The sequence below is a fragment of the Physcomitrium patens genome, chromosome 7 (genome assembly GCF_059467195.1).
Source record: "Physcomitrium patens ecotype Gransden chromosome 7, ASM5946719v1, whole genome shotgun sequence".
NCBI lineage: Eukaryota > Viridiplantae > Streptophyta > Bryopsida > Funariales > Funariaceae > Physcomitrium > Physcomitrium patens.
Genome location: NC_143416.1, coordinates 16,692,300 through 16,704,798, shown reverse-complemented (window position 1 = coordinate 16,704,798; position 12,499 = coordinate 16,692,300). Strand labels below are relative to the sequence as shown.

General features: G+C 31.6%; 2 protein-coding genes across 11 annotated transcripts; one reads left to right on the top strand and one right to left on the bottom strand.

Annotated features, from left to right (window-relative positions):
- Window positions 1–506: 506 nt before the first annotated feature.
- On the bottom strand, window positions 507–8,543 carry LOC112284228 (uncharacterized). 10 transcript variants are annotated; one of them, XM_073535007.2, is made up of 17 exons: window positions 8,156–8,543; window positions 7,884–7,946; window positions 7,515–7,607; window positions 7,174–7,249; window positions 6,986–7,064; window positions 6,481–6,656; window positions 6,218–6,327; window positions 5,687–5,774; window positions 5,249–5,350; window positions 5,022–5,090; window positions 4,531–4,591; window positions 3,333–4,338; window positions 2,906–3,083; window positions 2,203–2,778; window positions 1,856–1,993; window positions 1,031–1,615; window positions 507–842 (listed from the first exon to the last, which is right to left on the bottom strand). In XM_073535007.2, the coding sequence occupies exons 5-17, from the start codon at window positions 7,056–7,058 to the stop codon at window positions 666–668; spliced, it is 3,339 nt and encodes a 1,112-aa protein (XP_073391108.1). In that variant the 5' UTR covers window positions 7,059–7,064; window positions 7,174–7,249; window positions 7,515–7,607; window positions 7,884–7,946; window positions 8,156–8,543; the 3' UTR covers window positions 507–665. The 10 variants fall into 10 exon arrangements, 9 of the variants coding, with proteins under 9 accessions (XP_073391108.1, XP_073391109.1, XP_073391107.1 ...); XM_073535008.2 differs by having other exon boundaries at window positions 7,187–7,249; XM_073535006.2 differs by lacking the exon at window positions 7,174–7,249 and adding an exon at window positions 7,250–7,304 and having other exon boundaries at window positions 7,884–7,963; window positions 8,156–8,541.
- Window positions 8,544–8,677: 134 nt separating this feature from the next.
- On the top strand, window positions 8,678–9,523 carry LOC112284229 (uncharacterized). Its single transcript, XM_024523859.3, has 2 exons — window positions 8,678–8,949; window positions 9,071–9,523. The coding sequence occupies exons 1-2, from the start codon at window positions 8,714–8,716 to the stop codon at window positions 9,189–9,191; spliced, it is 357 nt and encodes a 118-aa protein (XP_024379627.1). The 5' UTR covers window positions 8,678–8,713; the 3' UTR covers window positions 9,192–9,523.
- Window positions 9,524–12,499: the final 2,976 nt, after the last annotated feature.

The window sequence follows — 12,499 nt, the reverse complement described above, 5'->3', positions numbered from 1 at the left end:
TAATAAATATCATAGAACATACTTAATAGTACCTAGGATGCTCATTCTATCACTACAGGTATTTATGTTTATATCATCAATTGCTGCATTTTTTACAAGTACATTTAAAATTTAAAATTAATTTAAAACAAGTTTTTTATTTTTGATATGAAAATTATAGTGTTTTTATTAGAACATAAAATCATTTCTTATTTTATTTTTTTAAAATTACATAATTTTGAATACAAGTGATATCCGCAGTATGTAAAAAATAAAATATAAATATAAATAAATAAATGAATGGAAATACCTGTAATTTATTTTTTTTATTATTAAATTTAAAAAAAGATCACGAATGTTGTTTTTCACATTTTTTCATATTTCCATCATATTTATAGTTTCTTTAATTTGTACAATTAATTTTTCAATTCAAACTTTATTATATTTTAAATTTTAATAATATAAAGATTAGAATTATCAATCCAATTTTTCATGTGTTATAATTTCATAAAAAGTATTAAAACACACAATGTAAATTATTAAATTTTATTTTTTTTTATTTCCCAAAAAAATCACATGTCTATTTTTCATTCAGAGAACAGAAACATCAACATGTGTGGACATTGTCATTTTTCATTGTTTTGTTTTTTTCTTCTTCCTTTTTTTTTTTTTTTTTTTTAATCATTTCAAGAGGCATGATACGCTTCACGAAGTTGTTGAACTTCTCCCATATCAACTTCATTAGAAAATTCCAACCAATAAAATAGTGTGTCAATGCCTTGTTTATCTTTTGATTGGAGAACCATCAATGCAAGCAAAAATCGCTTAACTTTTGTTAAACCACGAAGCACCACTATAGCACCCTATTGAAGTATAGAGGAAGAATCAATGTTGAATATTTTATCTTATTTTAATTATTATTTTTCACTCATTCATTTATTTATTTTAGAATAGAATATATTTATTTTTTACATAGAGAACAAGAATTGTTTACAAGAACACAATAGTAAGAAATTATATTGGCTTTTGATGTGTCTATGGCCTCACTTACCAATGGATCATTGGGCATAAATCCTTTTTGAAGTATATGAATGAAACATTGTAAAATACTTCCACTAAATGATTCTTTGAAGAGTTTTGGATATGTTTGAATGCCAATTGAATTTATGTATTCTCGTGCTAGAGAATGTTTCTCTTTTAAAGAATTGCACGTTCTTTCAAATTCCAAAGCAGTGAATGGTTTTTGAAGTGCCCTAATCTTTGCAAACTTCATTTTTTTGTACCCATTTGAATTTGGAAAGCCATTGTTGTGGCCATCATCTTTTTTTTCAATTTTGTTGCTTTTGTTAAATTCTCCACTCTTCTTGTATGAAGCATTGGTTGGATTCTGACCAATATTTGGATTGATATTTTCTTCTTGTGAACTAGAAGTTTTGTTCTCATTTTTATATACAGTTGTTCTAACAGGTTTCATAAAAAAGCCATCATCTTCACAAGAATCAGATGTTGGAATCAAGGGTTGTTTTATCAAAATTGGAACTTTTGCATTCATGGAAGCTTTTAGCTCTATTTCTTTCTTTATCAATTCAACATCTTTGTTGAGTTTCTTATCATCTTGAGAAAAGGTTGCCACAATCTACATCATGTGATTTGTGTTGCATAAATTATTTTTTTAAAACATGTTATTGTAAATTGCATTAAATTATGTGAAATTCTTAAATTTAAAGAATAGGAGTATGCATTTTTATTAATTCAATTTCATCTAAAATAAAAACACATCCATGAAATAATACAAATAATGAATTCAAATATTATATATATATATATATATATATATATATATATATATATTTGTTTTAAAATAAATATATGTTACTTCATAATCTCTTAATGCGTTTTCAAGATCACCAAGCTTGTGTGAAGCTACAGCTCGCCGATGAAAAGCTTTCATGTATCCCGGAGCATGTTGGATGGCAAGTGTACTATCCGCCAAAGCTTTTCTATACTCATGCAACTGTATTGTAATAATATCATAGAAACATCAATAAAAAAGATGGTATCCAATAAATTCAAAAAAAACTTTAAAATTAAAAATTAAAAATAAATAAATCATGAGATATTTCCTTCAAAAGGTGATAGATTTGAAAATACAAAATTAAAAAAGCAAGTCACTTCCAATGAATTTAATTAAGTACATAAGATGTGGTTTGATGATTTTTGTACATTTATGTAGCAAAGAGCTCGATTGGCAAGAACTATTGCACTTGGTGGAACATATTCAAGACTTTGAGTATAGCACTCAATTGCCAAAGTATATTGGCCTTTTGAAAAACATACATTTCCTTTATCTTTTTCAATTTGTGCTCTCTTCTCAAGCTCAATTTCAATTTGAGGTTTCAAAACATTTGAATCATTGGTACCTTTAGATTTTGTTTCTTGTCTTGATATTGAATCAATTGAAAATTTCTCAACATCATGGTTTGGATTGATTTCCTTTGTCTTCATCATATTACACTCTTTTATATTTAATTGGTTTGAAGATAAATTTGATATATGATTATTGTTATCATCCTCAAAGCTATTCAAACAATCATCCTCTTCATTTTTTTCTTGAACATTTGCACAAGATTTTTTGTTATTGCAAACTTGAGATGACATGTTCACTCTAGTTTCTAAAAATACTTCATCTTCAATTTCTTCAATAACCATGGGACCTTGCCGCTTTGGAATGTACTCAACTTCCATGGATGTGAGTAAATTGATTATTTCTTTGTCATTTGGAGTGAATTTCAACACTTCCTATAAAAATTAATTAATTAAATTAATTAGTAAAATTAAACAGCTTAAATGAAAAAATTGCACACATTATATATAAATCTATACAAAATTTAATTCATTATTGTCTACAAAACAATGGTTCAATCACCTCAAAATCCATTTTTGCACCTTGTGTGTTGCAAAGTGCATGGCGAGCCATTCCTCGCCGATAAAAAGCTTTATAAAATTTGCAATCTAAAGAAATAGCATGAGAAGCATCTTCTTCTGCTTTCTTGAATTGTTTTAACTTGATTTGGGCCATTGATCTATTAGAATACGTAGCTGCACTGTAAAACATAAATGAATGAAAGCATTTGCTATGATGTACAAAAGAATTTTAAAATAAATAAATAACAACAAAAATCACTTAAGTTGGTCTCTACTGATGCAACATTTGTGTTAAGTAATTTTTTTAGTGAAATAAGATATTAAAAAAATGCATTAAGTATTAAGTTTACATATAAATCACACAACAATATTAAAATTTATCATTATTTATTGTTACTGAAGTTCAAATTTGAGATCAATTATGACACCTTTTTTGGTAAGTCAAACTATTTGTGTAGCTCTCTATAGCTTCATTATATTTCTTTTCCAAAAATAGTTCATTGCCACTTAGTCTCCATTCTTTAGCCAATGCATTTGAATTAAAATTGCTTGTTGCATTTAGCATTGATTCATGTCTTTTGCTTTCAATACCAATTTGGTCACTAACATTGGATTGTTGGGTTTCAATCACTTCAATTGTTTTTAATGGTACTTCAACATTACTTATATCCAAGCTTCTCTTTGGTTCATTGTTGGAAGTTTTATCTATATCTTCCACTTGAAGTTTAACCAATGAATCTACTTGGTTTTCTATCTTTTTTGGAGCAAAGTTTTGAATTTCAATGTTGCTTGCATTTTCATTATCTATTGATGTGGATATTGGATCATTTTTCAAAGATTGCAAATTTTTTAATTGAGCATTGTACTTGTGATATTTATTTGGCCAACTTAAGTTTCTTTCTTGTTGTTCATTTTCTTCACTATAGTTTGATGTGACTTCATACATAATCTTACAAACATTGATATTACTTTCAATATTGCTCTTATTAACAAGATCACAAACCTCATGGTTGGTTTCACTTTCTATCAAGCACGAGTTATTATTGTTATTTATTCCAACTTTATCTTTCTCTTCATTGCTAGTGTTTGTTTCATCAGCTTCAAATGTTTCTTGTTTGTTTTGATGTATGGCATTGCTTTTTGAAGATTGAAGATTGTTGTCCATTATAAGATTTTTATCAATTTCTACTTCATCAACTTCTTCAATTATCATTTGAATTCGATTGTTTGATGATGGACAAGAAGTAGAAACTCTTTCAAATGAGGCCATTTCTTCTTTCTCTTTGAGAGAGTCTAATTCATTTCTCTTTTGTCTTTCAGCTTCAATTTCCTTTTCTCTTTTTTCTTCAACCTTTTTTAATAAATTTTTAGCACGTTGTATTAATGTTTGAATTTCATGATTGTTGGGATCCATTTCCAAAGCTTTCTGTAGGTCTACAAGATACCAAATTGTTACTGAATATACATCACCTTTGACTTATTTCATTTATCAGATAAAAATTATTTTGGGTTTCTATGAAAAATAAATAAAATAAACAGATAAAAAGATTTTTCAAAACCAAGATTAAAGATTGATTAAGTTTCCTCAATTTACATTTTTACAAAATTATTTTCATTAAACTTTACCCCTCACAGATTCTTCAGCATTATCCATTTCCAAATTTGCTAAACCTCGCCGCATGTACCCCTGCAAATATTTTTATTTCATATTGCACTACTAACCTTCTTCTTCATCTTTAATCAATATCATTTAAAATAACACATGTATCTACATTCACTCAAAAAGGATAATCTAGCTCTCCATTATTTTAGCTTCTACAAACAAAAACAAATTGTTACAGCTTACTTCACAATGCAACAGAATTTTCAATGTTTTGTAATCTACTCCATTTCATAAAGAAAAATCGTTTATTTTATTTTTTATTTTTTTTATGGCTTAAGATAAGAAATTGCAATATAAGTAAATAGAGTGAAATTGTTAATTAATTTATTAATATATATATATATATATATATATATATATAACTGATTGAATTGGATTTTTTTCTACATACAATACAAAATCACTCACAATGACATTATCACATGGTTTTCAATTTGGAACTCTGTGGACTTACTTTCATGTAATTTCCATCAATATTTATAGCTGTATCACAATCTTTTATTGCATCTTCCCACCTTTTCAACTGATGCATAACAGATCACCATTCCAAACTATATTAATCTATGGTTATGGGGCCTCTTTTTGTTGTAAAAATGTATAGATCAGAACATTACATATGTACATATATGGTCTTCTATCAATTACAATAGTAGTGAACAAATGGAGTATTAATTCTTTTACTTTGATGTTGGTTGCAGCACGATTTCCATGTGCTAAAGCTGAATTTGGGTATAGTTCAATTGCCATACTGTAGGCATCAATGCTTGCACTGTATTCTTTGGCCTAAAATATAAATTATCATTGTAAAACTAATGTTAGATACAAAATATCATGTGGTATTATAAAAAAATGTTGAAATTTACAAATATATATATATATATATATATATATATATTTATTGTAATAACTGAGAATACAAAAAAATTTGTTCTGTTTTAATTTGATTTTCATTCAACTCAATTGCAATTACAAGTTGACATTTGTAAATCTTTAGAAAAGTGGTTTTAAATTATTTTTTTATTGTTGTTATTGTTGTTGTTACTACTACTATTACTGTGATGAGGGTTATGTAAAGAAAATGAAGAAAGAAATATCATGTAAGTAATTTAATTTCAAAACCTTGAAAAGATCATTTCCCTTTTCACGTTCTCTTTCAGCAAACCATTTTCTTTCTACCATTGACTTGGATTTGCCAATACTTAATAACCTGAATTATTTCTATATCAAATGTCGTCATTGAACTGTATACTAGTCTTATTCAATAAATCCATTTAAGCTTCATGAGAGGTATGTGTGTGTATGTATATATATATATATATATATATATATACAAAAAGATGATTTATCATCATACAAACTCAAATAGTTTTAAAAAAATATTTCATGTCATTAATTGAGATATGATAAGAGTGTGTATGCTTTCATTTTTATGTTGTTTTCAAAAAATAAAAATAAATAAAATAAAAAAATAATGCATTAAATTACTGGGTACAAGTTTTAGACAAGTGTAATGCTTTACAAAGCATCAAAATTATTCTATTCAAGGAGAGAAATTTCATGATAACTTTGTAATGTTTATTTATTTCTTGGATATTTTTAATTAATATGTTAGATGTAATAACTATTAGTATGCCACATTAAAATCCGTACCTTTCTTGTAAACTTGGTTTTTTTCTTTCTTTCTTTCTATCGTTTCCATCAATTTTGTTTTCTTTCCCTCCTTTTTCTTGGTGAACAGTGTTTTCCTCGAGTTCTATTTCCTGTTTGCAATGCACGGTCTATTAAAAGTTATAATGTTTAGAAACTACTATTTTCCCTTCAAATATATATATATATATATATATATATATATATTAATTTTTCTGTTTGATTTATTCAAGTGAATTTAAAACAAAGTAAGAATGTTTAACAACCTTCATAGCATTTGAAGCATATTTATCCCACCCTTCATAATAGTTGCGTCCACTACGAATATCTCTTTTCTTACAAACTTGGGCTTCAATAACATCTTCTTTAATTGAGTTATTAACTACCAATGGTCTTTTATTAATTTTCTGAGACAAACCTCTAATACACGTACTAGAATTCTCTGCACAAAATATATCCTTCAATTGGTATTTTGTATTCAAATGCATCGAGGAAGTTAACTATTTATTTAGAAATGTAATCAAATATGTAAACTTATTTTTAAGTTTTTTCATAATGATATGAAAATAATTATCAAAGCATATTATTTCTATGAACTTCAATACTCTAAACCAAACATCAATTGTGGGTGTTGGAAACATAAACTTTGAAGTTTTGTTATCAATGTCTCTTTATATTTTTATGTTTGTATGTTAGATATATAAAATTAATTGTAAAATTGTGTTCCAACAAAATAAAAATTACATTATGTATATATATATATATATATACCATTTCTGCAAACATCTTTGCATTCATGTAGAGATGAATGAATCCCAAGAAGAATATTGTCATCAATTTTCATATTTTCCTGCATTATCCACATATTTCGATTAACTTTTCTAGTTAGATTTAATTTCTGAACTCTGTGAGAAAGATCTAAGAAGCGTGTTTATATTTAACATAATGAGATTACTCACAACAAAAACATACACATCATCGATGTTGATTAGGTTTTGAACTTATTAATTTGACCCAAGTTTGATTAAAATAAACCTGCCAGCCATCTAAATTTTTTAGGAACTTGTCAGATTCAGCACAGTCACCAACCCTACCAAATCCCATAATCAAGTTCATACATTAATGTGTTAAGTTATCATCTCAGAAAAAAAAAATACATATATATATATATATATATATATATATATATATGTATATATATATAGTGAAGTGCATGCAATATTTGGTCATTAGGAATAAATTTTATAATATATATATATATATATATTGATATGTATGTAAACAACAAAGTCATTCTTACTGTGATTGAATTTCATCTGGAAACAATTCTTGGCCTCCAAGTTCAATTATTCTTCTTTTTGCTAATTCTGAAATTTGAGTGAATTCCTCTTCCCTGTTTTCACACACATTTTTTTACAGTTTATAAAATCTCGTTTATAGCATTTTAGTGTTGTAATGTTGATAACATTTGCCTCCACATCCAAAAAAAAGAAAAAAAAGAAAAAAAAAATGTTCCAATTTAATTTTCAATATCTTAATTAAATCTCAACTATTTAGTTATATTTTTTAATGATATTGTGGGTTTGATTAATGAAGAAATGATATATATATATATATATATATATTTATTTATTTATTTATTTATTGTTGAAATCAATCATTGAAAAACCTCATGTACTGCTCCAAACGTAGTAGCTTTTTAATGTCTGTGATGCTCATGACCTTGTCATGCCTGCCCTAACATACCAGCTTTACATTTTTGCATGCAAAATATATATATATGAAGCTCATGTCTAATACATTATCAAATGGTAGTTTTATTATTATTATTATTATTATTTAATGATATCAAAGAAGAAAATGTAGAAAAATATATATATTTTTAAAAAACAATGATATCTGAACAGAGCATAGTGTTTCAATAAAAACAAGTGTACATACGTGATAGAATTGAATTCTTCAAGTTCAGCTTCTGGGAGATCTCTACCTATCCCCATTTTGGGACGATACGTAAATAATGCCATAGCTCTCTCTCTCTCTCTCCCTCTCCCTTTGTCTATATATATATATATATATATATAGATATTCTATCTGTCTATTGATCCTTTTTTTTTTCTCTTTGTTCAAGATGTTTCAATTCAAACCTCCCATGGTTTCAATCTACAATAATACACCTTTTATCACACTTTTTTTAACAAAAAATCTTTAATCAACCAAAAATGCCCTAATAAAAAATGTCACCAATATCGCCTACCAAAACCTCTCTTCCCCATATTCTCCCCCACCCACAACAACAAAACAATAAATTAAATTAAACAACAACAAAGAAAATTAGGTCGTATAACGAAGGCCACAATTCACACTGCGTATGAACGAGAATCGTCATCGGATGAAGGGACATTCACTCATCCATCCATCCAATCTTCGGCGTTCCAGAGGCTGGAGGCGTGGAAGAAGGGTTCAAAAGCTGTGCAGGTCGTAAATTCGAGCTGTGGTGAGATGCGTGTTAGAAGCACGGATTTGGGTTGCGTCGTAGCGCAATCCCGTCGACAATCTCCACCACGATTGTGTGGCGATGGATTCCGGCGAGTCTTCGGTGTGAAAAACGGTTGCGCCGTTTGTGGGTTTGGAAGCATTGGCTGCGATGGTGGGAAGTGTGGAGGAGTCTTTCTCGAACCAGGGCAGTGGACGGATCGCATTAATCGAAGGAGGGGGGAGGAGGGGATGATGGGAAGGTGAATTAGAATCGTCAGTTGAAGGTCCCATTTGGGTCAATTTCTCTTTGGAATTTTTCATCGCAATGTGTTAGAAATCTTTCTTTTATTTCACTTCATGTTGTGTGATTGTGGTGATTAGATTCTCGATGGTTGGACGGCGGGAGGAACGACGCAGCGAGTGTTGGATGTGCTCTGCTTCTAATTTGTTGAATGATCGAACTCGCGGCACGTGCATTTTGAAAACTTGCAGAGGGGTTTGAACAATTTCCATGGCGGGGTTACGGAAGTTGGAGAGAGCGTTCGAGATGAAATTTCGCTAAGTGTTTTGAATTCGGGTCATATTCTGTGTTGACTCTTCTGAGACATGGGTGGAGAAGTCTAGTGGCTTTGTGGTATACTCCTTCAACGGCAAGTTTGGTGGAGAATTTGCCTTCTGTGTATTCATGTGCACTTTGAGGCATTGCAATGGCATGCTTCACGATTGTGAGGATGAGATGTTGTAGGAGTCCCAAGTCACATCGAATGAGACGGGGCACTACATCCTCTCACCAAGCTCCTTTCTGAAGGACTAAGCAAGTCTTTTTCCTTTCCATTCGAGTTTTGTGACAACAGTCGTAATTTCGGTTTGTTCACTGCATCTATATTTCGTACCGCATGCTCTGCTTCTCGAGAAACTATGTGGAAGCTTGCTTGGAGAAGTATAATCTGCTATATGTTATCCACAGAATGGATTGAGAGGGCAAGCAATGAATAGCATATTATAGATCAAGTGGGTTCAACAGCAGCTCGCTGACATGGCTGGGGGATTGCTGATGCATCCGATAATAACTGCTAAAATTTCTATGATAGAATGCATGCCCTTTATAACACCCTTCCAACGCATCTCGGGAGCACCATCCAACGAGGATGCATCCCTGAGAGTGCTTCCAAATTCATTTGAGCAACAGACGATCCTTTTAAAAGAGAAGCTTCAGTGAGACGCTGATGTGCATGCTTGCGATTCCTGTTTGCACTCAGATTGTAACTAAGCACTTGGTAAGCTTCCTGGATTGCACAGTACAATCTAACTCTGGATCGCTTTTTCAAAACCGCCTGCAATCACTGTGTTGATTACCAACCACAACGACCTAAAACCCCCAACGTCTGGAGTTTGCTACGTTCAAACCATGGTTTCCCGCACAAGGTAGAAGGCCTATATGGAGCAAGACTTGCTGGAAAGGGACCTTAAAGGTCATTGATCAAGCACCACTGGGGAACAAGAAGAAATCACAACAGATTCAAGGTAAAGATGGGATTCCATGTACATGGAACCTCGAGAATGAACAATTTCCCAAAAATTACCCAGTTTGAACTAGTTGATGGGCATTGAACTTCAGTGTTCAAAGAACTTTACATCGAGTAATTCCAATGCTAGCTACAAGTCAATATAAGGCATCGAAGGAGTGAACTCTGGAAGTCCACAAGACGAGCAGCCTTGGTTGCGGGAAGGCCACGAAAGGATCCTCTTCGATGAGAATGAAGCACAGAAGAGGGCCAATCATGGAAAGAATGCATCTCAAAACTCATCGCCAAGCTGCAACAAGATCCCAAACCCGTTTGTCTCGACGCAACGTTGACAAATCCTGAAACCGCAGATGCCATAGCTTTACAGCGACGCTTCTAATTCTAAATTCCAAAACTCACAGAAGAAGCGTCTCTAACATCGCGGGCGGATATTCCAAATATAGATCCGTTGACAGCGTCTTCGGAATCCCACAGAAGCGATCCTGGAAGCCCTTGCACTGTGGCAACACAGTAGTATGCCAGACACTTGGGATCTCTGTTCCAACGGAACGCCAGGGTGTCATAATTCCTCGTTTTAATACTCCTCATCGTGCTCTTGCAGAATCGATTTTTGTATGTTTAGCATGGACCCAGCCCATAGGTGATGATGAAGCAGCAGCAGCTCATCCACCGACACGGAAACTCATCGACGAGGAGTCTCATTCTCTCTCACTCTATCCCCAAGATACAACATCCCATGATGCGACTGATTCCAAGCTTAACAAATCTTAACGAGCATCGCAGGTTGCTGTCGGTTAGAATTCTTCCTGTTCCTCTTCTTCTTCTTCTTCTTCTTCTCCTTCATCCCCTTATCTCAGCCTGCTGAGTCATGTGCTGAACTTGCTTTGCTGTGCATTGTTCTGTGTGTCGGCCCTATGGGTGGTTGGATGCGAGCCAGTTTTGCAGCGACGTTGCGGTCCATGGTTGTGGATGGCGCCGCATGGGTGCAGGAGGAGGAGGAAAATCAAAATAATCAACAAAAATTTTATATATATATATATATATATATATATATATTGAACCGCCTTTCCATGTGAGTAACAATCTCCAGTTCCAGGTTCTGATTCTGCCCACACTTCGATTCACAAGTGGGTCCACTCAAGTTGTGATGGACAATCCAGTTGGGTCCAGATTCCTGCTTTTTGCTAGCCAACGAACAATCAAATTCTTATATTAGAAGTTGGATTCATATTCGCAGAAAAATGTTATTAAATATATATGTTTATATATATATATATATATATATATATCCATTCCGGTCTTCCAGTTCGCCAAAATTGACATGTAGAGGGCGAATAATTTCACTGCCTTACTAGCCCACTTGAAAAAAATTGAGGTTTGGAAGAGTGAATAGGCTGCAGTGGGTATAGGCAAGAAAGAAGTAATAGAACAGAAAAAGAAAATAAGGAGAAAATAGAGGATTGATATCAATATCACTGTTATGTTTGAAAGCTGAGTCATGTTTAAGATGCTTATCATTTTCTCTCTCCCTCTCACTCTCTCTTTTTCTCTTTTTGATTTTAGATAAAACTATCTATGAAATGGTATCATCCAGTCGCATATATATATATATATATATATATATGTATATATATAAAATTATGTGTTGTGTCAAATCCCACATCCATGTAAAAATAGCCATGACCAATCCTAGACTTGCACAGTCAATGTCAATGTCATTTTTGACTTTGCAAAGTGGACTGATCTCCATGAATGAGGATTTAAATGTTATCGTCTCTCCCTGTTCAATTTCCGTGTAAAACAAAAACAGAAGTAGTAAATGAGCAACATTTGCAGTGAAGAGCATATGAGCTGGTGCTAATGGGGCTGGCTTGGGTAGCAGAATAGAATGTGACAGCCTGGTCTGAATAAAGCAAAACAGAACCAGGGTCTCTGGACTTGGTGTGTGGCTCTCTTCCACACCAGTCTAAGATTATCCAATTTGGCTGAATTCTTTATAGATAGGTTACTTTGCTCTGAATCCATTGATGAACTTTTGTCCACAATACTGCATTCATGATGTTGTAGTTTAGGTTTTTTGAATGCACACTTGTCCAATTTGATGTGTAATCCAGCATCTTGGAGAGTTTTTTTTGATAAAACTATATTTTTTTTATTTTTTATTTTTCAATGTTGTAGAGGATTGTTAAAATGCATAAGGATATCAGCTGATTTTAGAAACAAACAACAAAAGCTACAATAACAACAAACTGATTGAAGAAATCACAAACAATGTGATTTATTA